Source organism: Manihot esculenta, chromosome 16, assembly GCF_001659605.2.
Source record: "Manihot esculenta cultivar AM560-2 chromosome 16, M.esculenta_v8, whole genome shotgun sequence".
NCBI lineage: Eukaryota > Viridiplantae > Streptophyta > Magnoliopsida > Malpighiales > Euphorbiaceae > Manihot > Manihot esculenta.
In genome coordinates this window covers 8,324,006-8,349,453 of record NC_035176.2, presented here as the reverse complement: position 1 = coordinate 8,349,453, position 25,448 = coordinate 8,324,006, and the positions used below count along the sequence as shown (strand labels likewise).

Genomic DNA, 25,448 nt, shown 5'->3' with positions numbered 1-25,448 from the left:
ATCAACAACTTTCCAAGTACTATTCTATTATAAAGCAGCAAGTTCATTATTCATAGCCTCTTTGCACTAAACTTGACAACCTGGTGGTAAGTTTTGCGCTCAACATGTGTGGAAATAGAAAAAGTATAGTGGCAATAGGAGAGAGAAAGGGATTGATATGAAATGACAGAAGAAAGGAGATAAAGACAAGCTGTGGAAGATTCAACAGGTTGAGAAAAAAGCATGTGATTCAACAGCTCTGATACCGTTTTAGATTTACATGTGAAAGATGTGAGAAGAAACGAGAAAGGCATGAGAGAAAGATTGAGAGAAGATTTCTGAATTGAATTACTGAAGGAAGCTGTACATTTGTCTTTATATACAAAAGAGCAAAATCACTGCTGCCAACTAACAGGCCTAACTAATTCAGCTCAACTAACTAAAATAAGTTCTAACAATTGCAATAGAGCTTTCTTTTTAACTATGATTAGCATCTTTGACCATAGTTTGTCGTTGTGGTAAAAAATCTTATAGCTTTGTAAAAAAGTATATTAAGAGAGAGTTTGTTAGTTTTTAGGAATTATTTTCTAAAAAAGAGAGTGATAAAAATAAGAGAAAAAAATATTATAGATATTTGAAACAACTTGAGTGATACTATTTTTAGATAGATCTCATTATAAACTCTTATACCTACTATTTTCATCTAGTAGAAGTTTTATTTGAAGTTTATGGGGTTTTTGCCAACATGGTAAAATCCACCACCGAAGCTAGTTAAACTAGCGAAAGGGGCTGCCACTTATCTGACCACAAAAGCTTTTTTTTTTAAATATATATACATTCACTTGGGCAGATTCTGAATTAGACGAAAAATCTCGTCTGGAAAAGAATCTGCCAAACAAACCATGGCTTGTTTGTTGCCTATCTAACATGTGATATACACAGTCATGTGTCTTTCAAACAAAACTTATTTGACAGTACCTGTCCGACAAGCGGATACTATCTTCTGAGATATGCACAAAAAATTGAAATTTTTAAAATTCTAAAATATAGACCTTCTTCTTCTCCCAATCCTCTCATTCTCTTAATTAACTTTTTCAAAATCTCTCAACTCTTGTAACGCTCTTAATTCATTCTTAATCTCACAAATCCCTTCAATATTAGTCTCTCAAAATTTTCTAACTTTCTTTATTGTCACTCTTTTAATATTAAAAAGTTAATTGTTTTATTCATTATTAATTTTTTATAGGTTATTTATATATTTTGTATATATATATAAAATGTTAAATTTATTTAACATTTATATTTTTTTTGGTTACTTATATATTTATTAGGTGGTTTATTTATGTTATTTTTTTAATATATAAAAAATATGTGTTTTTTTTTAATGAAAAATGTTAGTACAAATATTTATAAATTTCATAGAATAAAAAAATATATTATCTTAGGTATCACCTTTGTAAAATGAGCTTAATATTTTTTATTATTTTTTTTTTATGTTAACTATGGGAAAAGTAAGGCAAAATTGTTGTCAGGGGAACTAGTCCCCCTCCAAGCGCGCTCGTCAGGTGGAAGAAGTGATCATGCTTCCTCATCCTCCCTAACCTATAATAAAAGAGTCAGCTCTCTCACAGCCTGAGTCTTTTGCCATGGGTGTTTCTACTTCTGCTCCAGCATCAAAGCTACCCGTTGTTGTCCCCACTCCTTCTGAACTTGCTCCTACCAATATGGGGTTGAATCTTCATGGCCTCCGAGCATCCAGCGCCTAGAATTGACGCTAAACCAGGCATTCTCTCTCCTCGATAATCCAACTCTTATTGTTCTATTAATCAAAAGTGCCCTGAGGCCTGCTGATCGCCGCCGCTTAAATAGTGTCAAGACGGATAAGCTTTTTGATAACGTTATGGACTCTACCCTAGAGAATGCCCTTTGTACTTATGTAGCTAAGGAGCATCATAAAGTCCTAAAGCGAGAGTTTGGTACTCAAGAGACATATAGGAGGCTCTTGGTCGAAGAATGCTCGAGGTTGAAGACTCGGGTTGATGAAATGGAGGGCACCATGAAGGAGACCTTGGGTCAATAGATAAGCTCTAGGCTGAGCTAAATGGGGCCAATGCTTCTAAGCTGGTCCTTGAGAATTGAGCGAAGACTGCCGAGGATCACGTGGCCATGTTGCATTGTCAAGTTCTGAAGTTACAGGCTCAAGCTGAGGAGGCCCGAGCCGAGGGTTGCTGAGCTTGATATAGAGCAGCAGAAAATGGTGGCCCAAGGTGGGAGATGTTCGTTCAAGGCCAAGACTCGATAAAGAAGGAGTTGGTAAAATGGTTTTCTTGCGAAGACTTTTCTTGGATAGACGACATCTTCCTTGAGGAGGAAGGAGACGAGATTGAAGAAGGGGAGGGACGAGCTGAAGGCAGCCCCCACGATTGGGTCTCTACAGACAGTGCAATAGATATAGAAAATACTGATCTAGTAGAGACTCGGGCGGAGGAACCTTGATGATATTTCTCCTATATAATCTTTTATGACTTTAATAAAGATATTTTCTCATATTTTGTTACTATTTTCACCGAGCATCTATATGCCCTGTACTCATTCATGGCCCTTATCCAAGACTTAACAAATTTCTTAAAAATTACTGGGGTTAACACCCATCCACCATTATTGTAATAGCTTGAAAACCTTTGAATGGTGGGAATAACACCCAGATATATGGCTTGGCGAATGCCTACCTTGGGTCTGAAATACCTTATAGGATTTCTTATAATCTTGAGGCCAGTACTCATCCAAGAACACCCGTCTTGTGGAGTGGGCTTTGAATGCCTCAAATGTCTTGTATGGGGCTATCACCCGATAATCTAGTTGGGCAAAGTTAGCCTCGTGGCCTGGCACGAAGGCCTCGATTAGTGAGACCATCATCCGATCTTTTGGCTTGGCTTATTCTTGCGTTTTGGTCTTGTTTAGTGGTTCTGACGCCCAAATAGTATGGCAGAACAAACCTTGTTATCTAGCCTGGCGAAACCTGTCTTGTGGCCTTTTTTAGCAGAAGCAACGCCCGAATGGTCTAGCGAAACTCCCCTTGTGATCTAGTCTGGTGGAAACCAGCCTTGTGGCTTCTTCTTGTCTCCTTAAACTTTTTGGAGGAAGGCAATCCCATCGTTCTTTTTCACTGAAGAACACAACAAATGAGAAATACCTCGTTAACTTGTTATTGATAAAACTTTTACAAATATCTCGAGAGTGGGGAATTACTTGGCCATCTAATTTGGCTGACTTACAAGACTTCCAGGCGAATGGCCTTTGAGATTTTAAATGGTCTTATTCAGTTCTTTGCCCACTTACCAGACCAACAATTATATATGTAGTCTGCTTATTTTCTTCGATCATCCCTAGCTCCTTTTATTATTACATGTATAACCCCTATAGGCTCTCGTTCAAGGGTGGTTTCAGGAGTTGTTGCCTTAGACTCAGGTCTCTTCTCTTCCTTGCCCTTCTTAGTGAATTTCTGAAGAGTGTCGTCCTTTATCTGCCTCTCGACTTCATCTTTTAGTTGTCAATACTCTTCCGTTATATGACTATGATCTTCATGGAAATGACAATACTTGGTCCTATCTTGTTTCTTTGCTTTCTCGAGATTGAGCTTGGGCAGCCACATGATTTTTTTATCATTTTTTCTGATCCACATTAAGATATGAGTTCGTGAGTCATTTAATGGAGTATAATTTTTGTACTTACTTTGGTTATCTCTCCTTTGGGAGATGGGATAACTCCTGTGATCTCCTTTATGTTCTCACCTTTCGGGCTTTTGACTTTACTTTAAGTCCGTCTACTTGTCTTCTTTTAATACTTGGACTTTGTCATCCAACCTGATATACTTCTGAGTTTTCTCTATCAACTGTTAATACGTTGTGGCTAGGTTTTTAATCAAACAATCCATGAATTTGATGTTTCATGTTCCTTTCTTCAATGCTTCACATACTATTTCGTGATTTAATTCCTCCTTAAAGACTCGCCCTCTCCTTGGCGAATCTTCCACAAGTCAAAGAAAAGTTTATTAGGAGGTATACACGTAATAAATCTGGGTTTAAATAATATAGTAAACTGTATGAAGTTTTGAATTAAATTTGGACTCAAATATTGGTACCATTTCTGAGCCAAACCCGTGAGTGTTATAGAAACACTCGGCATAACATGAAGTCGTTGACATCCTAAACATGCATGGTCGTCCTTAAGATTGCTACATGGCTCTTGAGATCTGTTGTTCCATCATATTTGTCCAAGCTAGGCAACTTGAACTTGGTTGGAAAGGTTTCTGCTAAAATTTCTTCTAAAAGAGGCGAGGCACTATCTAAGCTGTACTCTTCCTCTTGTTCCTTCTGGTATCTTTGCATAGCCCGTACTAGTTTTTAATCGATGCCTTTAGGAGTTTCTTCTGATTCATCTTTGGATTCGCCCTTTCCCTTAAGCCGCCTTTTGACTGCTTTTGTTCAAGCCCTTAGGGTGTCTATAGAGGCTTTCTCCCTTCTTTTGAGAGTCATGTGCGATGCCTCCTCCCGAGCCTTGTATTGCCCGAGAATAGCTTGCAACCTTTGAATGTATTAGAGCATTTGCTTGTTTAAATTATTAAGGTCCTCTTTATTGACCATTAGAGGCATATTTTATCCATTATTAGGGGCGAAAGAAACGATGACACCTTCGGTGGTGGCGATACTAGCAGCAGCTCGCAAACTACCGGTCATTTTGAAAGTGGAAGGAGAGAGAGGTATTCTTCTATGAGAGAAAGAGTGGGAGACCAATCGTAATCCAAATGAATAGAGAGGATTCAAAAGATTTTTCGGCAATGAAATCAAATGATATTGCAAAAAATAAATTGATGACATGGTCGGAAGGGAGCTGTGCAGTGTTTGGTCTACCTGCAAGATAGAAAACATGAGGTGGTTGGCACCTATAGCAGCCACTCTGACACTTAAGTTAGTAAGAGGAAGAAAAGGGCGAGTATAATCTTTAAAACTCAATATTGATGTGAGAGAGTAGCGTACCTTTACTTCTGCGATTCTTCTCATTTTATACTATAAGAAGGTAGAGACAAATATAGCATTTCCTGATAATCCGGCGTGATGTGGCCGGCTGCTTGATAAGAGATATTGCTAGTTAATAGGTTGGCAATTCTGCTATTACAGGCGTAATGAAAGCACGCTGAATTATGACTGATAATGGTAACTTCATGCCAAGACTCACTTGCCAAGAAGAGAGTGAGTTCTGATGATAAATTGAGTGTTAAGGTGTTCAGGTCTTCATTTGTTTTTTTTAGATCGTGTCTTCCACTTATTATATCCTTGCCATATGACCTTATTTTGTGCTGATAGTTCATGATTTACTTTAGATAATTATTACGTAGCATCAATAATAATTTACCTTAAGTATTAAGATATAAAATAAAAGGAATAATAAAATGTAGAAAATAAATAATAATTTTTTTCAAATAGTAAATTATTTTTATAAGGTTATAAACTAATCACATTTAGTTATATTTATTCTTTTTAAGCATAATACATTTTAATAATAATAGAATTGTTAAAATAATTTAATTATTCATTAATCATAATTTTTTGTATAATTCACTGAAAGCGTTAGTTATTTTTAAATGGGTAGGATCTGTCACACGGAAAATAAGAATTATTTTTTTTCTTAAAAATAATAATATCTTTAACAAGAGTTGAATTAAGTTAAATTTTGATCAATAGTTACCATGGTATAAAAATTATAAAAAAAAAGGGGGGGAGAGAAAAAGATTGGCCAATTTATTCATATGTTTTTATTTTTTTATTATTTTAAATATAAGTATTCGTATATATAAAAGATAATACAATATTTTTGTTTAAAAATCTATATAACGTTTTGATACTAGAAATTTAAATTTGTTTAGCCTGATTTGGCATTAAAGGAACAACACTTACCTCTCCAATATAATGCTAAACATCCCTAATCAGATGGTCCTGATGGCAGCCAACAGCAGCATTCACAGCATTCATGCTCCGCCACCACTAGAGCCAGTTTTCAGGTGCCAAAACCTAATGCTACATCCACCGCATTTCATGAGCTGCAGTTGTGGCTTCGCCTCCAATTATTCAAAGAGTAATTTTTTTTTTCCCAAAGTTTGCCTGCCTTCACCTATGAAATTTTTCTAAATATTTTATCTTAAATCATTTTTAAAATCTAGAATTATATTAAAACCCCAGTTATCACACACAAGTTTAACATTAATAAACCTCATTAAATTTAGCAAATTTTCCAAAAGGCTATAGAAACTTTATTAATAAAAAGGCAAAACTGAGTAATTATACTACTATAAATTACCCAACTAAAATCCAATAATACATTCTATCAGCAAGAGGCGTCTCCTGCTTATGAACCCCAAAGTTCTTGGTTTTAACCTCAAATTTTCCTTTCTCCCCCATGATACACCATGACCTTATATAAAATCACTAGACATATTCCATGCTTGCTTCGAGATGGTCGGTGAATCATACTAAAGTTTGCATGACCATAAGCACCCATACACACATATATATTTGTCCTATGCAACCTGTGCTCCTCAAAATAGCCTAAAACTTCAAAAGAAAAGAAAATTCTTACATTTGGGGGATAAAACTCCTTAACTTCATCTTGCTGATTAAAAAAGAAAACAGGGGGGAAGCATACTCGAGAAACACAATGCGCCACCAAATTTTCATTTCTGCAAATTGTGTACTTGGCCTTTATTTATTAGTTTCCATAGAGCATTCTTAGCTTCCTCTAATGTTTCAACTGCATGTCCTTCGTCAAACGATAATCGTTGTATATTGAACTACAAACAGTGGAAAAACAAACCATATGATCCTGCATCAAAGCAAATAGAGAATGAAAAGGCTCAATGAAGGTGTATTATTACCTGTGCACCTTGACGGACTCGGATATCAATTCCTTTGCTGTCTATTGATATCAGAGCAGCATCATCCACTTCTGTTTCAGTGCACATGAGCTCCTTAAGGGGCTTCGAGAAGATTGCATTGAGCTCCTGTAGCAAATGTAAATGCTAATCCAATGAACTGCAAATTTCAAATCCTGAAAAATCCTATCATAACAATTGAAAACAATCTGAGCTAGACAATATTGGGCATGTTATGACTTTTCACGCTTGAACATAGAACTAAGCTCAATTTTAACGCCTTATGACTCGAGCTTTATTAGGTATAAGCTCACAAGCTATCAAAACTGTAACTTCCTATTTTATTTTCTCTGCTTGCCCCTAAGATAGTAGCATTTCTATCAAACTTAAGAACCAGAAATAGACTCTTATTTACAAGATCAAAATTCCATAAAATTACCAAGCTAATACAAAGAGAGAAAACAGAAGTGGTTCTTTATACACAAGCAAATTTTATATTTCAACTTTTCATTTGGTGTAGCATAATGAATATAAAAAACAAAACCATACTTAGAGAAGCATAAAATAACGTCATATGAACTCAATTTGGTGTAATCTACAGTCCAATATTTTCAACCTTAACCTACTTAGGTAAGTTGAAAATCAAGTTTTGAGTTTGTTCATTAACACTACCAAACCAACAAGAATGAAGTTTCTGGGCTGAACTCAGAACCACCCACAAATGGTTCATTTTCAGCATCACATTATCCAGGTTGGCTATATCCAGTCACAAGTCACAAATTCTGTTGCTTCATTCCTTTTATTAGATGCATTAGCATCTTAGACTTTGTTTTGTGGAAAATATTTTTCGGGAAAACATTTTCCATATTTTCTAGCATTTGGAGTACCCAAGAAAATTAATCAACGAAAAATATTTCTCGCTCAAATAAATAATTAAGTCACTTTCCGTAGTTTGGGAATCTTAGTAACAAGTTTATACATAAATTTGTTAATAAATTTCATTTTTTAAATTAAAATTAGACAATGGAAAGTAAGCTATTTTGTTGGAAATATTTTCTGTGAAAAAACATTTTTACAACCTTTGCTTATTCCACAGCAGGCCTGGCAACATGTTTCTATGGATTTCATTGAGCATTTACTCAAATCCAAGGGGAAGGACACTATCTTGGTAGTTTGTAGATTCACTAAATATGCTCACTTCTTGCCTCTTTCTCACCCATTCACTGGCTCTGCTATGGCCAAAGTGTTCCTCGATAATGTTTATAAATTGCATGGAGCTCCTCAAACAGTAGTGTCTAATAGGGATAAAGTTTTTGCTAGCTTATTCTAAAAGGAGCTCTTTAAAAGGCTAGCGGTGTTCTTAGTTTTTTACTCTGCTTACCATCCTCAATCTGATGATCAAACAGAGAGGGTTAATCAATGTGTGGAGAATTACCTTCATTGCATGACTCATGGATTCAGTCCTAGTCCATTTCCACTACTGTCCATGGGTGAGTCTTCAGTGGGAAAGGTGGAATAGTTTTTAGTGCAGAGAAGTCAGTTACAGAAGCTACTTAAAGATAATCTGCAAGCAGTGCAACACAGGATGAAACAACATGTTGATAAACACAGAAGTGAGAGAGAATTTGTTACAGAGTTAAGAACTTAATATTGAGAATCAAGATAACAAGTAACTAGACACAAGACACAATAGCAGTTTGGAAGGCTGCTGGATGTATTACTGGAAATAGGAAGCAAACTGTTATAGGTTATAAGAAGTAAATATGTTAATATAGGAAGTAAATATTGATAGATGGATTAGTTACTTAATCTTAGGAATTGTATAATCATAGGCTTGATTTTCCTTCCTATTTAGATATTGTCTCTTATGTATAAATAGGTTGTAATCTCTATTGTTATAAACAACAAATATTATCCTTCTACATGGTATCAGAGCCATTCTCATAGAGATTTTTTTTCTTTCCTCTCTCGTTAAGTTTTAAATTTTTGTTTTTGGAGATTTAGGGTTCCGTTCACTTGGGTTACTCATAAAGGGTAACATTTGGATCTCACCATCGCTGGAGTCGCCACATCGTTCCCTTGTCAGATCTGAGGTTTGTTTGCCGTTCGGTTCACGCCGAGTACTGTTTTTTTGATTATGTGTTTCTTTTGTTGCTATCGTTCTGGGTTGGTTGTCCTTATGGCTGCAGTTAAAACCACCACCGTAACTGATGTGATTCCTATGATGATGACTAAAATCACGGAACACAAATAGAAAGGATCTTCAGATCAGGGAATTTTGATATCTGCAGATGAGTATGCACAATTCATCCAATACCAGGCATCTCTAAAATCCTCTAATTCCCCATCTATCACTGCAATTGCCGAGTCAGGTAACTCTACTGCATGTCTTGTGTCTTCATCCTCCAAATGGGTTATTGATTCCAGTGCTACCGATCATATGTCAGGTAACTCTACCCTTTTGTCTAATCTTAAGTCTCGTACATCGCCTTCTTATGTTACTCTTGCTGATGGCACGAAATCTTCTGTCATGGGTTCTGGTCATGTCAACTTAACCCCTTCTCTTTCTGTATCCTCTGTGTTATGTCTCCCTAAGTTCGCATTTAATTTGCTTTTCGTTAGTAAACTCACTCGTGCATTGAATTGTTGTGTCTCATTCTTTCCTGATCACTGTGTTTTTCAGGATCTTTCGACAAGTGAGTCAGAGGGGCTTTATGTCTTGGATCAGCAACTACCTCGATCTCCTCGATCTCTGGTATGCTCCACGCGTTTAACTCCTTTTGATGTTCATTGTCGTTTGGGGCATCCTTCTCTCTCGGCTTTGAAGAAGTTATATCCACAGTTTCATTCTTTATCTATTCTAGATTGTGAGTCTTGTCAATTTGCCAAACATCATCGTTTACCTACACTGTCTCGAGTCAATAAACGGGCTTCGTCCCCCTTTGAGTTAGTCCATTCAGATGTTTGGGGTCCTTGTCCTGTTGTGTCTAAGTCTGGCTTTAAGTATTTTGTTACTTTTGTTGATGATTTCTCTCGTACTACTTGGTTATTTTTAATGAAGAGTCGTTCAAAACTATTTTCTATTTTTCGTGCATTTTATGCTGAAATCCAAACCCAATTCAATACTTCCATCCGTATATTGCAAAGTGATAATACTAAAGAGTATCTCGGGAATTTCAATCTTATTTGTTACAAAAAGGGATTCTTCATCAGTCCTCTTGTGTTGCCACTCTTTCACAAAATGGAGTTGCTGAAAGAAAAAATCAACATCTTCTTAAAGTAGCCAGAGCCCTCTTATTCCAAATAAAGGTACCTAAATGTTTTTGGGCTGATGTTGTATCCACTGCTTGTTTTTTAATCAATTGCATGCCTTCCTCCATCCTTCATGGTGATATCCCTTATAACATTTTGTTTCCCACTAAATCTTTGTTTCCTATTGAGCCACGTATCTTTGATTGTACTTGTTTTGTCCGTGATGTTCATCCACAGGTTACTAAATTGGATCCCAAATCACTCAAATGTGTCTTCCTTGGCTACTCTCGACGTCAGAAAGGGTATCGTTATTTTTCTCCTGATCTGAATTGGTATCTTGTGTCTGCAGATGTAACATTCTTTGAGTCCACTCCGTTTTTCCGCCATCATCTGTTTATAACACCCAGCAGGAGGAAGATGACCTCTTGTTATACATTGTTCGCTCTCTGTCTCCTCAGACTACTCCTACACCTTTCGCTCATGTGCCAGGTCACCCTCCCATCTTTCATGTGTATTCCAAACGCTTAGAAGACTCTGACTCCGCTCCGCTACCCGCTTCTTCGTCGATAGATCTTGCTCCCACTGATCCTTCACTATCTGATTTGGATTTGCCCATTGCTCGTCACAAAGGTAAACGTACTTGCACTTATCTTATTTCAGCTTGTGTCTCTTATGATCAATTATCCCCTTCTTCTCGTTGTTTTGCCACTGCTTTAGATTCTATTTCAGTTCCCAAAACTGTTATTAAAGCTTTATCCCATCCTGGTTGGCGTGCTGCAATGAAAGAGGAAATGATGGCCCTTGACACTAATGGTATTTGGGAGTTGATGTCCTTGCCCCCAAGAAAGCGAGCTATTGGGTGCAAATGGGTGTTTGCAGTAAAAGTAAATCCTGATGGATCTGTTGCTCGCCTCAAAGCCCGTTTAGTGGCCAAAGGTTATGCACAAACTTATGGAGTTGACTATTCTGATACATTTTCCCCAGTTGCCAAGCTCGCATCTGTTCGATTGTTTATTTCCTTGGCAGCTACACATGATTGGCATTTGCATCAATTGGATATTAAAAATGCTTTTCTTCATGGTGATCTTCAGGAGGAGGTTTATATTGAACAACCATCTGGTTTTGTTGCTCAGGGGGAGTCAGGCAAGGTTTGTAGACTGCAAAAATCCCTTTATGGCTTGAAACAGAGTCCTCGGGCATGGTTTGGCAAGTTTAGTGAGGTGGTCCAACAGTTTGGAATGAAAATGAGTAAGTGTGATCACTCAGTGTTTTATAGAAATTCTGATAGTGGAGTAATTCTGCTTGTAGTATATGTGGATGATATCGTTATCACAGGAAGTGATATTGCTGGCATCACATCCCTAAAAGAGATTCATTGAAATATTTCTTATGAATCGAAGTTATGCGGTGTAAGAAAGGCATTTTCTTGTCTCAAAGAAAATATGTTCTTGATTTATTAGCAGAAACAGGAAAATTGAGTGCTAAGCCTTGTAGTGCGCCAATGACCCCTAACCTTCAACTTACCACAGAAAACAATGAGCCATTTGCATATCCTAAAAGGTATAGAAGATTAGTTGGCAAGTTGAATTATTTGACGGTGACTCGTCCTGATATTGCATATTCAGTGAGTGTGGTAAGTCAGTTTATGTCCTCTCCTACTGTTGCCCAGTGGGATGCTTTGGGACAAATTCTTTATTACCTTAAAGGGCCCAAGGGCGGGGGCTATTCTATGGCAACCATGAGCACTCAAATATTGAATGCTTTTCTGATGCTGATTGGGCAGGCTCGAAGGTTGATAGGAGGTCAACTACTGGGTATTGTATTTTTGTGGGAAGTAACTTGGTCTCATGGAAAAGTAAGAAGCAAAATGTGGTCTCCCGTTCTAGTGTTGAATCTGAATATCGAGCCATGGCACAAGCCGTTTGTGAAGTCTTGTGGGTACGTCAACTATTAGAAGAAGTTGGGTTCACAAATTCGGTGCCTGCTAAGTTGTGGTGTGATAATCAAGCAGCTATCCACATTGCCTCCAATCCAGTATTTCACGAGAGGACTAAACACATCGAGATTGATTGTCATTTTATTCGTGAAAAGGTCCAACAAAAGATAATATCAACAGGACATATCCGAACTGGAGAACAATTAGGAGATATCTTCACTAAAGCTCTAAATGAAACTCGAGTTGATTATATATGTAACAAGTTGGGCACGATTAACATTTATGTTCCCACTTGAGAGGGAGTGTTATAGGTTATAGGAAGTAAATATGTTAATATAGGAAGTAAATATTAATTGATGGGTTAGTTACTTAATCTTAGGGATTGTATAATCATAATCATAGGCTTGATTTTCCTTCCTATTTAGATACTGTCTCTCATGTATAAATAGGTTGTAATCTCTATTGTGATAAACAACAAATATTATCCTTCTACACAAACAAAATTACAACCCAAAGAATGAATCTCAGGTCCCAAGCCACAAGGCTGCACAAAACAAGAAAGTAAACGTAGAAGATGATACCCTCCTCCCTCTCCATGATTCTTTAAATATTCCATCACTAATCATTTTGTAACTAATTCATGCCAGCTGTCCCAATATTCTGCTGCAATTCCTGACACAGAATCTCCTTCTCCTCATGCATGATGAGCTGCTTCCCCCACATGCTTCCTCCTTGTATAAACCCTTAGCCTCTTGAGCCCACTCCTGGCCTGATTGATTCATCTTTGGGCCCGTATCAATGCCACCCGGAAGAGCTTCAACCTTGTCCTCAAGGCTGCAGTTAGGAAATTGTTGACAAAAGTCTGAAAAATCAACCCAGGTAGCCTCCTCGTGAGAATGTCCCTGCCAATAGACTAAAACTTGTATTGTACTCTTTCCATCTATAATAACAGCACGCCTTTGCAAAATGGCAGCAGGATCAATTAAAGTTTCATCAATGGCCATTTCAGAAGGCAGGTCTGTAAGAACTTGGTGTTGACCAGTTACTTTCTTTAGTTGGGAGACATGAAAAACCGGATGAATTTTTGCTTTTGGTGGTAATTGGAGCCTATATGCCGCTGAACCAATTCGACCCATGATATGAAAGGGACCATAGTACCTTGCTGCCAATTTAGTATAAGCGCGAGCGGTAAGCGAGGACTGTCGATGAGGTTTGAATTTGAGAAAAATTGATTCACCTACTTGGTATTGAACATCTCGTCGATGTCTATTGGCCGCTTTGATCATCCACTGCTGGGCTTGTGCCAAATTGTATTGCAACTGACGCAATATCTTGTCTCTATCCAACAACTCTTGTGCTACTGCCTTTACCTTCGTTTCACTGATCATAAATTTGAGAATAGAGGGAGGTGGTTTACCATATACCACTTCAAACAGGGTCATTCCTGCAGCTGTGATAGCTAGTATTAAACCAAAATTCAGCCCAATGCAGCCACTTACTCCATTGCTTGGGTTGTTCGGATGAAAAACAATGTAGATAGGTTTCCAAGAATCGATTCAAAACCTCAGTCTGCTAGTCCGTCTCTGGGTGGTGTGCAGTACTCATTTTCAAGACAATGTCGAAACAATTCCAGCTAGAATGTAATGAGAAACAATGAATCTCTATCGCTGACTATTGATTTAGGAATCCCATGGAAGCATACGATTTCTCTTGTAAACAACCCAGCAACCGTTTTGGCAGTAAATGGATGTTTCAACCCCAGAAAATGGGCATACTTGACAGTCTATCAGTTACCGTGAAAATGCAATCTATCCCATGTGAATGAGGAAGGTCTATGATAAAATCCATGGAAATGTCTTCCCATATTGCTTTGGGAATCGGCAGGGGTTGAAAGAGACTCGCAGGACTGGTGGCTTGATATTTCTGTTGCTGGCAGGTTAAACACTCAGCCACACACTTTTGAATATCACGCATCATTCCTTTCCATCATAAGTTGGCAGCCAACCTCCGATAGGTTTGATAGACCCCTGAATGCCCCCTAAGTGGTGTGAAATGGAATTCTTGCAACAATTGGGGAATCATTGTAGACTTTGAGGGAAGAACCAGTCGGCTATTATAGAAAAGTTTCCTTGGATCAATTGATAATGCGAGTGTGCCGCAGGATCAGATTCGAGCTCAGAAATAATTCTCTGCCAATAAGAATCTTTTTGAAGTTATGTCTCCAACCTTCCCCAGTCAATCCACATAGGTATCGAAATTGCATTACACTCAAAGTCACCTTCCCTACAACGAGACAAGGCGTCAACTGCCTTATTTGCAGCGCCTGGCTTGTATACGGTGGAGAAATCATACCCCAATAATTTTGCAATCCAATTTTGTTGATCCGGAGTAAGGACCGTTTGGTTAAGCAGGTGCCGCAGGCTTTTTTGATCTATCTGTACAACAAACTTCCTTTCGATCAGGTATGGTCTCCAATGGTTGATGGACAATAATAAAGCCATTAATTCCTTCTCATCAGTGGACTTTGTAAGAGTCTAATTAGATAGAGCTTTGCTAAAGTAAGCAATTGGACATTTGTCCTGCATTAACACAGCACCAACCCACGACCAGACGCATCACATTCCAAGAGGAATGGCTTCTTAAAGTTTGGCATGGTTAATACTGGTGTTGAAGTAGTCGCCTCTTGTAATTGAAGGAAAGCTTGTTGAGCAGCCAAATCCCATCAAAATCCGCCTTGTTCCTTCTTAAGTAATTGTGTGAGGGATTGAGAAATCTTCCCATAATCCTTAATGAACCTACGATAATAGCCAGTGAGCCCCAAAAATCCTCGTACGGCCTTCAGGGAGGCTGAAATTGGCCATTTGAGTATAGAGGAGATTTTTGTTGGGTCCATCGACACGCCAAGTTCTGAAATTACATGGTCGAGGTACACCACCTAAAACTAACCAAAAGAGCTACTTTCTATTGACAACAAAAGCATTATCCCACAACAAATGCATTATCCCACAACAAATGCAACACAATCTGAAGATGAGTTAAATGGTCAGACCAAGTAGAACTATACACAAGTATGTCATTAAAAATTACCAATACAAACTTGCGCAGATAGGGTCTAAACAATTCGTTCATGGTGGATTGGAAAGTAGCAGGCACATTCATCAGGCCAAAAGGCATAACTAAGAATTGGTAATGCCCTGAGTGAGTTCTAAAAGTTGTTTTCGAGACATCTAGCTTCCTAACCCTAATCTGATGATATCCCAACTTAAGATCAAGTTTTGAAAAATACCTAGACCCGTGTAACTCATCAAGCATCTCTTGAATTTGGGGAATGGGATATTTGTCCGGTATAATGACTGTTCAAAGCTCTATAATCTACACAGAACCTCTAGTTTTCATCCTCCTCCTTGACCAAGAGTACCAGACCGGAGAAAGCACTAGTACTTGGTCGAATAATTCCTGCAGCCAACATTTCGGTCACCAACTTCTCAATTTCATTTTTCTGCCAATGGCTGTATCTATAAGGGCAAACACTCACTGGTGCCACTCCTGGTTCTAAAGGAATTGTGTGATTAGTTGTCCGGGAAGGCGACAATCTTAATGGCTTTGTAAATACCGAATTGTATTTGCTCAATAATTCTTGTAATTGTGAAATTTCTGACTCACCCCATTCTCCTTCTTGCACACAAAGAATTAGTTCTTCAAAAGAATTTCAGACTAAGACTCAACATCTATTACCTTGCTCACCAATGAATTTGGAATCTGTGACTTGGTTAAGGAAGGATTCCCTTTCAATACAACTAAATTGCCCTTGTTCTGAAAAGTCATGGTGAATTGCGCCCAATTTACTTGCATGTCTCCAAGGTGGCAAGCTAAGCCATTCCCAATATTAGATTGATACCTCCTAAGGGAAACACGAAACAATCAGCCAAAACTTCAATTGTCCCCAACTCAATTTGTACCTTCGGACGGAGCCCCTGGGTTTTGTGCGATGTCCGTCTCCCAATCTTACCTCGAAAGGAGGAGTGGGTGTCAACAGAAGGGAGAGTGCGGCGACTAACTCGTGGACGACGAAATTGTACACTCTCGTCTTCTCCCATGATGATAGCCTTCAAGGACTTGTTTGGACACTTATGCAAGGGATGATAGGGTTGCTTACATCTGAAACACAACCTCTTTGCCCTTAGATCTAGAAACTCTTGCTTGAGAGAAATATTGAGTTTCTTCTCCACCTCTCTTGCTATGGTCATGGTACAATTCACATCATGAGTGTCATGGGAGTGTATCTGAACCCTTATTTCTGTTTTCAATCCATTGAGGAAATAGCCCACATAGTGTTGATCATTGATTCCCGTTACTTGAGCTGCTCTTGCCATAAATTCCTCAATATATTTCATCAGCATATCGCCACCATATCTCTATAAAAACTCTAAGGAGAATCGCTCCTAGTTCATGTTCGGATTCCACTACTGTATCCATCGAAACCAATGTAACACCGTCCTTCCATACACACGAACGCTAGTTGGACCTTCATGTAACCTGAGGTTCTGTTAATGGAAAAATACTGGTCTGACGCGGGCTAGCCATCCCACTGGATCTTCTCCTAGGAATGTCAAAAGTTCAATTTGTTTCACCACTGGCTGTTGTTCCTTGGACAACGCCCTTTGTTCTCCTGTCCTTGGTACCGATTGTTCCCCAACAATATTACAGCTAATTGGAGATGGTGGCATTGATTATGAAGTTCCCTCAGTAGTTTTTCCCTTCAACAACGTAGCAAGCATGCCCTCCAATACATCTAACTTTTCCAGTTTCTTCCTCGTCTGAACTAGTTCTTCCTTTATCTCTGTTTTCTCTTGTGATAGGTGGAACATGCCCTCTTCAAGAGTCATGTTACAGAGTTAAGAACTTAATATTGAGAATCAAGATAACAAGAATCTAAATACAAGAAACAATAGCAGTTTTGAAGGTTGCTGGATGTATTACTGGAAATAGGAAGCAAACAAAATTGCAACCCAAAGAATGAATCTCAGGTCCCAAGCCACAAGGCTACACAAAACAGGAAAATAAACGTAGAAGATGATACCCTCCTCGCTCTCCATGATTTTTTAAATATTCCATAACTAATCATTTCGTAACTAATTCGTGCAAGCTGTCCCAATATTTTGCTGCAATTCCTGACATAGAATCTCCTCATGCATGATGAGGAGCTTCCCCCACATGCTTCCTCCTTCTATAAAACTTTAGCCTCTTAGGCCCATTTGACTCCTGGCCTGATTGATTCATCTTTAGGCCCATATAAGAATTTTTCATTGGGGATTGGATGTACTTAAGGCTACAGCCTCATAGGCAAGCAACAATGGCTATGAGGCATTCTTTAAAGTTGTCAACTAAGTTTTATGGGTCATTTCAACTCATTGAGAAGATTGGATATGTAGCCTATAATTGCGACTGTTTGCTCATGCAACTATTCATCCCATGCAACTATTTCATCCAATGTTCCATGTATCATCGATGTTAAAAAAGTTGGGAGAGAATGTTGCTTCATTGCAGGACCTTCCAGTTATATAGGAGGATACTTTCACTGCCCTCCCTGAAAGGGTTCTAAAGACAAGAACTGTGACTAGAGGGGAGCAACAGATTGTGCAAGGCTTTGTGGCTCAATTTGCCAGAAGACGATGCTACTTGGGAAGATCAGTATTTTATTACAGACGCAGTTTCCTCAATTCTCACATTCTTGGGGACAAGAACGTGCTTATGAGGACAATATTGTTACATACAAGAGAAAGAGATTCAAGAATGAGGGTCATTTTGGAAGAAATAATTAAATTGTTTTAAAAAGGCAGGAAACAGATAGTTTATTATTCTATTGAAAGAAAGCATAAAAGGGAGCTAGAAGAGTTTGTTAGACATTCCAAAATTTGAATGAATTTGAAATCTTCTCATTTCCTCCCTATTTCTTCTCTCTCTTTCTCTCTCTCTTACTCTTTCTCTTTATCTTTCCCCCCCCCCCCCCCCAAATTCCTCTAATCTCCTTAATTCCTTCCATTCTTTAAATATTTCTCATTTTCCATGAAAAATATTTTTCAAATAAAGTTATTTTCCACAAACAAAAGGAGCATTATTAAGATAAGAAAATAACAATGTCATAAAAGATAATAATAAAAAAAAAAAAAGAAACAAAGCTTTAAGGATGGAAATTTGAATTTGATATCCTATTGCTTTTTCTTTTGAACTGTTCTTTTCAGAAACAAACTAAATGAATATCAATAGATTTCTTTCATGATTTGCCCTTTCAAAAAATTGGTCAGTCCATAATGAATTCATTCAGAAAAGAACTTCAAAAACCACAATTTCCATAAAAGTAGCATCTATAAAAATTACCAACAATTTTAAAGATCACCTTGAGATTTTGCTCCCCTCCATCAACTGCAATTTTATCAGGCTGAAGGGCCTCATATTCCTTAACATCAACCCAAGCAACAGTGCCAAATCCTCCAATGAAGTATATGTCACTAGCAAAATAGTAGACACATATTAGGCATATAAGACAGGAGACTTAGAAAAGGTTATAGCCAATGGAGCATGTGTTTGAGAGGTAGATTAAGCAAAAATGACAAAATATGGATGCAGTCAATACAAACAGTTGACAGGGCATATTGGTTAGTGCTCAACTTATCAAAGTCCACCAAGTATAATAGACTAATTACATATCTCTAACTCAAGCAAATCTTCCATACAGCACACAGACAAACTGGCTAGTATTAAGAGCAGCCACTTCAATTAAAAATGATAAGTTTGAGGTACACTCAAGATACTTTTCCCAACACAATAAATAAATTATGTCTAGATAAATCCACAAATAAAATGAGAACCACTAGATATTGGTTATGTGAAATGCAATAATGATGCTGTGCTAGACGCCTGCTGGTTTGGTAGGCTTTGGATGGTTAAATTGTGACGTTATTTGTTTTTTAGATGGGTAAGGCGCTCTCAGCTATATTAAAGCTACTAGTCTTCATTGAGCAGTGACAGAACCAGATTGTTTCTCATGCCTGCCATCCACAATCACTGCCCTGATTTATCTTATTATGGTAGTCCAATTTCAGATATCAAAACTCTTTAGCAAGAGATAGATGTATATTTCTGTTGTGTTCATAAATTAGTGAATCATTTGGCTCATACACTCGCTAGAGTGGCTGTTTTATGCCTCATTCAAATGAATCGAGTCTTTATCCCTCTCCATTCTTGATTGATGTATTTTGATTCCAATAATAAATAGTTTCCATTGTTTGTTTTGAAACAAAAATTTACTATTAGGTCAGCTAGTATTCAAAAGTTGCAATTTGCAAATGAGAGAAACAGTAGAATTGTTTCTGGATACACATGAAATTTTACAATACTTTACCTTCATAAGTTATTTCAGTATTCAATCATGCCCATGATTTCATTTAACTATTAGAAAAATGCCACCAACTCATAGCACACAAGTACAACTTCTTTAAGAGATCTGCTCAACAGACCACAAAATCATTCAATCATTAATAATCCATGCATTATCCAAGAAGGAGTTCTAGAAGTTGTCCTCAGCATGCCAATAAGAGCTCTTACAAGCTCCATGAAAAATAACAGTATCCAGAACTAAACTAATCATTTAGTGCCATGTTCCCAAAACCCTTTTATACTTATGCAATTGATCAGTATACATGGTTGTGAAGTTACACAAAAAAAAAATAAATAAATAGGGTGTATGCAAAGGAAAAAGCTGAAAGTGCATATGAGGAGAAATTTCCCATTCGCAATATTTATAAGTCACATCCAGTCAAACCAATATGCATGAGAAACAAACCTTATGTTCTGCATCCTGAAGTAGTAGAAATTCCCCCACTGCTGAGATGGACCTTGTTGATGTTTTGCAATATACTGCTTATGAGCCCACTCCTGGCAGCAACACAACCAGTTGTTATATATTAAGGAAGTAATAACAACAGCATGAGCAAAGTCATATTTCTGCAAAATTGGGTATAAATCTATCCCTGGAATTTGGCATCTTCCTAATAAAATACAATGCATCAGCAGATATATGGACTAGAACAACCATACAAGAATAAAGGATCTCAAACTTAAACAAGAGAAGATAAGGTGAAGAAGAGGAGTTCACAGCAGCGATGATTTTTAAAATAAAATAATATAAAATTGAAAGAGAGAGAGAGAGAGAGTAAAATTCTCTAAAAATAGAAGAAAAAAGGTCAGAGATACTTTTAGATGCTATGACAAAGTCCAAAGTGTAACATGGTTCTGTGCTTCACGTTCATGTGTATCTAGAATAAAAAAATAATTTAACCTCATAGGTATACTGCGAAACCATAATCCATATACACACACATGCACATAAATAAAAGAAAAGAATAGAGTTAACCACCTGTTGGTGTTCTGGAAGCGGGAAGACATCGCCAAAGATTGTTACTCTTGCATTTGACAAGCCACTCCATCCAGGTATCTACAAAGTCTTAACTGTCAATATACTTTGTAAATGGAGAACAACTAGCTCATATTTTCTAAGAGTAGTACAATCATTATAACCAACCTGCACAACAAGTGTGCATCTAGGGTCAGCTAACAAATTTCGAGTGTGAATGGCCAATGGAGAAAATGAAAATATGGGATCTGCAGATTGAAAACAGCATCTATGAAAGTCAACTATAACCTGAAGAAATATATAGACTGTCAAATGAATTATTATATTTTTAAATCATTGTCCAATATGAGACTTGTGGGCCAAAGACAGCAGGAAAAAAATTTTAAAAAGAAAACAATTTAATAGGGCTCTTACAAATAGGCTAAATTTTAGCCAAATGAGAAAAAAAAATAAACTTGAAATTTATGTTGGAAAACATAGAAAGCACATGATCTGTAATCCAAAAAAATTTCACATGCATTAGATTGAGAATTAACATACATCATACAAAATCCACCAAAATTTCTTTTGGTATTCACAGGCAAAGCACTCAAAAATTTGAAAACTTACGTCCCATTGAATCTGGTGCAAAGTCAACCAGGGAGCCAAAGGGATATCCTTCTCTTCGGTGATGCATTCGAGACATTACAGTGCATAGATGAGCAAATCTAGCCTAAATCACAAAGGTAGATAGTTTAGAACTACTACATCAAGAAAACTAATCAAACATCATGCAAGCTATGATTATATGTCGAAACCAAAGAATAATACTCACCTGCTCCATCAAATTGCGGACTGCCAATGCTGGTCGAGGTAAGCCATGAGCTGAGGTTGCACTCTGCACACCACCAGAAATTGGAGTTCTAAAAAGCCCAGCTCTGGTTCCTCCACCAGTTCCACTTCCATGTGGAACCTCCAAGGGTGTCTCCACCTTTATTATTTTCGCTACATTCTTTTCACTGCTTTTATTGTGCCTTAAATCATCCTTCATAGTATGAGAAAGGCAATTAATACCACAAAGTTAAAATTTAACATATCCACCCATTGTCTATAATAATATAAAATTTTCCAGGTATCATAAATGCATATTATGAACCATCACAAGATAGCAACACCCCACACTATTTTACATTTTGGTGTGTCAGAGGGGCATGCAAAAAATTCAGCATTCCACATGTTTTCCCCTCTCCCCAACCTGCTTTAGTAACTCATGAAATTGACAAATTTAAAGGCATCAAAGTCTAAGAGTTTAGGCTTAAAAGCTCTGTATTGGATTGGAAACAATAACAACATTAGCAGAAAGGAATTGATAAATAAGTGCACACAAAAGATATGGCATATGACACTTTTATCCGGTTATCAATTTAGGGCCATAGATATTAACAGGCCAATCTTATGATTTATGACCAAGAAAGTATGTAATATCATACTTTGTTTGGATGGAGGCATAAGGGGTAAGAATAGTCCCTTGTTTCATTATTTAATTAGGCTGGAAAAGAAAGGATAAGAGGGGATTAGTTATCCTTTCAAATGCCACCTTATTTTCTCATCAAAATTGAGGGCATAAGAGTTATTCCTTCCTCAACATCAAAAAATAATAATAATAATAATAATATGAAATATGAATATTATACCCTTAAAATCTTTTACTGTCCAAGAGTCTGTTGAAAATTCCAAACACTGAAATATCTAACCTCTAATGTCCTTTATTTTTTTATGACATGGATTAAATAACAAGTGAAACACAGTGTTAGAGACATATCCTAATTAGAGGAGATTTACTTCTCTAAAGTGATATTTCACTTGCTATATTAAGAAATGGCTGGCTAAAAGGAAAGGGTTGAAGCGAAAAGGACTGAGAAATAGCCCAACATTCTATGTCACTTTTTTGCACCCATAAGTTACTCATTGTCATTGTGAACCTCATGTGTGCCAGGACTAGAATAAAAGCTAATAAAACTAGCAAGAACGTCAATCTTATGCATTGTATAAGCAGGTCCATATTACCGCTTTTTTCGGCCAGGACCCAATTTGGCATCCAAATGTGAATAATAATAATAATAATGCTTGAGCAATAAGCCAAATTGAACTAACCGACCCAGTGAATCCTGCAGTTCATTCAACTATGCCAAGGCCAAGGGATTATGCGATAGTCACAGGAACTATGTCCAACTTCTTACTCAATAGGAATTTCTCTATGTAATGATTCTTAGTTCAAAAGCCATCATTACCCCTTTGTTTGGAATAAAAAAATTTCACAAGAATTCAATTCAATTCAATCTTTTCTATCAAACTTCTTGTTTGGATGGAATAATTTATTTCTTTTTTAATATACAAAATTTTCATTTTCAAACAAATGAAATCATGTTATGATTTTGCAATAATCCATTTGAATTCTAATCTTGCAAAATGAATTATGCCAAACGGAGGGTACAAGTTTACAACTAGGTTAGAATCTAAACAAAATATCTTTAAGACAACTTTTCCAATCCCACAAAACATACTTTATCACTCATGATTTCTATCACAAGGTATCAGGATGCAGATCCAACATACCAATCAAACTATAGAGCCTTTAAAAAAACATATTAGCAGAGTAAAATCTGCAACTACACAACAAAGATTGCCCTTTTTCGGTTTCTTGGGTTTCTCAGAATTTGAAGTTGAATTTCCGCAAACACACACACACACATGCAGAGTTCCACAACAAAAGATTACTTCTTTTCTATTCCAGAGTTTCTTCTGAGTTTGGGGCCGAATTTTCATAACAGAACACACAAACATAGATAAGCAGATATCAGAAAACCAACATAAAGGTGGGATAGGTGAGCAAGGTAAAAGTAATAACCTGAGACAAAGAAAGGGTATCATCAGAAACAAAGCCAAACCCATTATTTAGGGGTCTCTGATCTTCCTCTTCCCCTCCTGATACCTCATGAGCAACAGCACGAATGCGAAGGCTGGGAAAACGAGCAGTATCGGCAAATTTCAGATACCCAGCTTGCTTATTTAATACCTTGGTTAGTGAAAAAGAAGAAGGAGAAGGAGAGGAAGAAGATGGGGTGCTGATGGTTGGGTGTGTTTCTGGGAATCTTGAGATCAACATTGAACTTGAAAGAGATTCCATTGGAATCTTAAAATCAGAGGACAGCGATAAGCACAGAGGGTTTTTTGCAGGGTTTGCGAGCCAAAGAATGGAGGCTTGTATCTATGTATACATATATATACACACATACACAAGCTATACATATCCGCGCGCTGTTCCAGATTTTATTTTAGTATCTCATATTTATTATATTAAAATAAATAACAAATTGAAAAAATATTTACATGAAAATATATTTAATTTTTTATTTTATAATAATATAAAATATTTTTTTACACAAATAACGGAACTGCTTACATTTTATAAACAAAACAATCATCTTCCAACAACGACAACAAGACTAATAATGTTTAAAAGTAATTAACCCATTTAGAAAACGCCTAACATTATTCTTATAGTAATAGGATTTATTTATAAAATAACGCATATTATATTGCTTAAAAATGTTTTTAATTACATAAAATAAAAATGTGTTGTTAATGATATCAAAATTTATTATGATTATGGAAAACAGAATCAATTGCGGGTGATAAGGAAGCTATAGGTTTTTGTATGTTTTGTTTGTCTTTTTTTTAAATTATTTTGGTTATAGCTGTTTTTCTATAATTTTTATCTGGCCGGAAAAAGCTTGCATATTTTGATTTTATTTTGATTTTTTGCATTATCAATAGGTATTCTTTCTTTGTTGGTGTATTAACTGTAGAAGGATATGATCGGATGACCAAATGATCAAATAGGCGACTTAGCGGATGACCAGACAACCAAATAAGATATAAAACGAATGATAAAACGAGAGTGACCTGATGTCCGACATGATATCCAACGACTGACCTAGTAACCGACCTAATGTCACTATATGATGACCAGACAGCCGGACGACCTGCCAACTGATATCACCAGATGACTAGACTAATGACTAGATGGTCGGATGACCTAGTGACCAATACAGGGTCTGACGGCCGATATAACGACATGATTAACTAAGTTGTATTGCTTTAAAATTATATTATTTTGTAAAAGGGTTTTGTTTATTCCGGATTTGTTTAGCTTAAGTTCTTTAAAGTCTTGTATTATTTTCTTTTCTGAATTCTTCTAGACTGTGCATTGCACGTAAGTTAAGCTTATGGGCAAGTATAAATAGCTCTCTTTTATAGGATTAAAATATATTAATATACAATTATTAGTCATTTTTGTAATACCCGGCTAGACTTCGGTATCGGAATTCCTACCGTCCGGTGGAATCTCGGATGTCAGAAGCCTCTAGTAGGGTAGAAACATGTTTTCATAAAATGTTTTCATGTATTTCATGGTTTTAAGTAAGAAGGAAATGAGTTTTTGTATGAAACCAACCTTAGAGGAAAACTCAGGTTCGGCCGCCGAACCTCAGGTTCGGCCGCCGAACATGCATGCCTTCGGGAGCGCTTTTAGGCCCCCGAAAGTATAAGTGAGGGAAGTCCAAGTTCGGCCGCCGAACATGGCATGCATGCGGAGGCACGTTCGGCCCCCGAACGTGGCCTGGCCAGCCACTATAAAAGGGTCCCTTAGCCGAAAACGGGCAAGCTTTTCTCCCCATTGTCGGCCAAGGTGAGCTCTCCGCCGTCCCTCACCAATCTTTGAGTTCTTCCTTCAGATCTTTCAAGATTTTCATGAGTTTTTGCTTTGTTTTGAAGATTTTCAAGTTTTGAGCAAGTTTTGGAGCTTTGAGGTTCAAGGAAGCTCAACCCCTCCCATCTTCGAGTTTAGGTCGTCTCTCTCTCGATCTCCACGAGGTAAGAGCCGATCTTAAGCTCATTGCATG

The 25,448-nt window shown here is 37.2% G+C and overlaps 1 protein-coding gene across 2 annotated transcripts; it reads right to left on the bottom strand.

Annotated features, from left to right (window-relative positions):
* Positions 1 to 6,307: 6,307 nt before the first annotated feature.
* LOC110603206 lies at positions 6,308 to 23,756 on the bottom strand. Of its 2 annotated transcripts, XM_043951815.1 has the most exons (10): positions 23,393 to 23,756; positions 21,320 to 21,529; positions 21,115 to 21,217; positions 20,674 to 20,753; positions 20,509 to 20,586; positions 19,936 to 20,027; positions 18,490 to 18,601; positions 6,908 to 7,033; positions 6,679 to 6,823; positions 6,308 to 6,587 (listed from the first exon to the last, which is right to left on the bottom strand). In XM_043951815.1, the coding sequence occupies exons 1-9, from the start codon at positions 23,669 to 23,671 to the stop codon at positions 6,707 to 6,709; spliced, it is 1,197 nt and encodes a 398-aa protein (XP_043807750.1). In that variant the 5' UTR covers positions 23,672 to 23,756; the 3' UTR covers positions 6,308 to 6,587; positions 6,679 to 6,706. The 2 variants fall into 2 exon arrangements, with proteins under 2 accessions (XP_043807750.1, XP_043807749.1); XM_043951814.1 differs by having other exon boundaries at positions 6,308 to 6,823.
* Between the last annotated feature and the right edge of the window lie 1,692 nt (positions 23,757 to 25,448).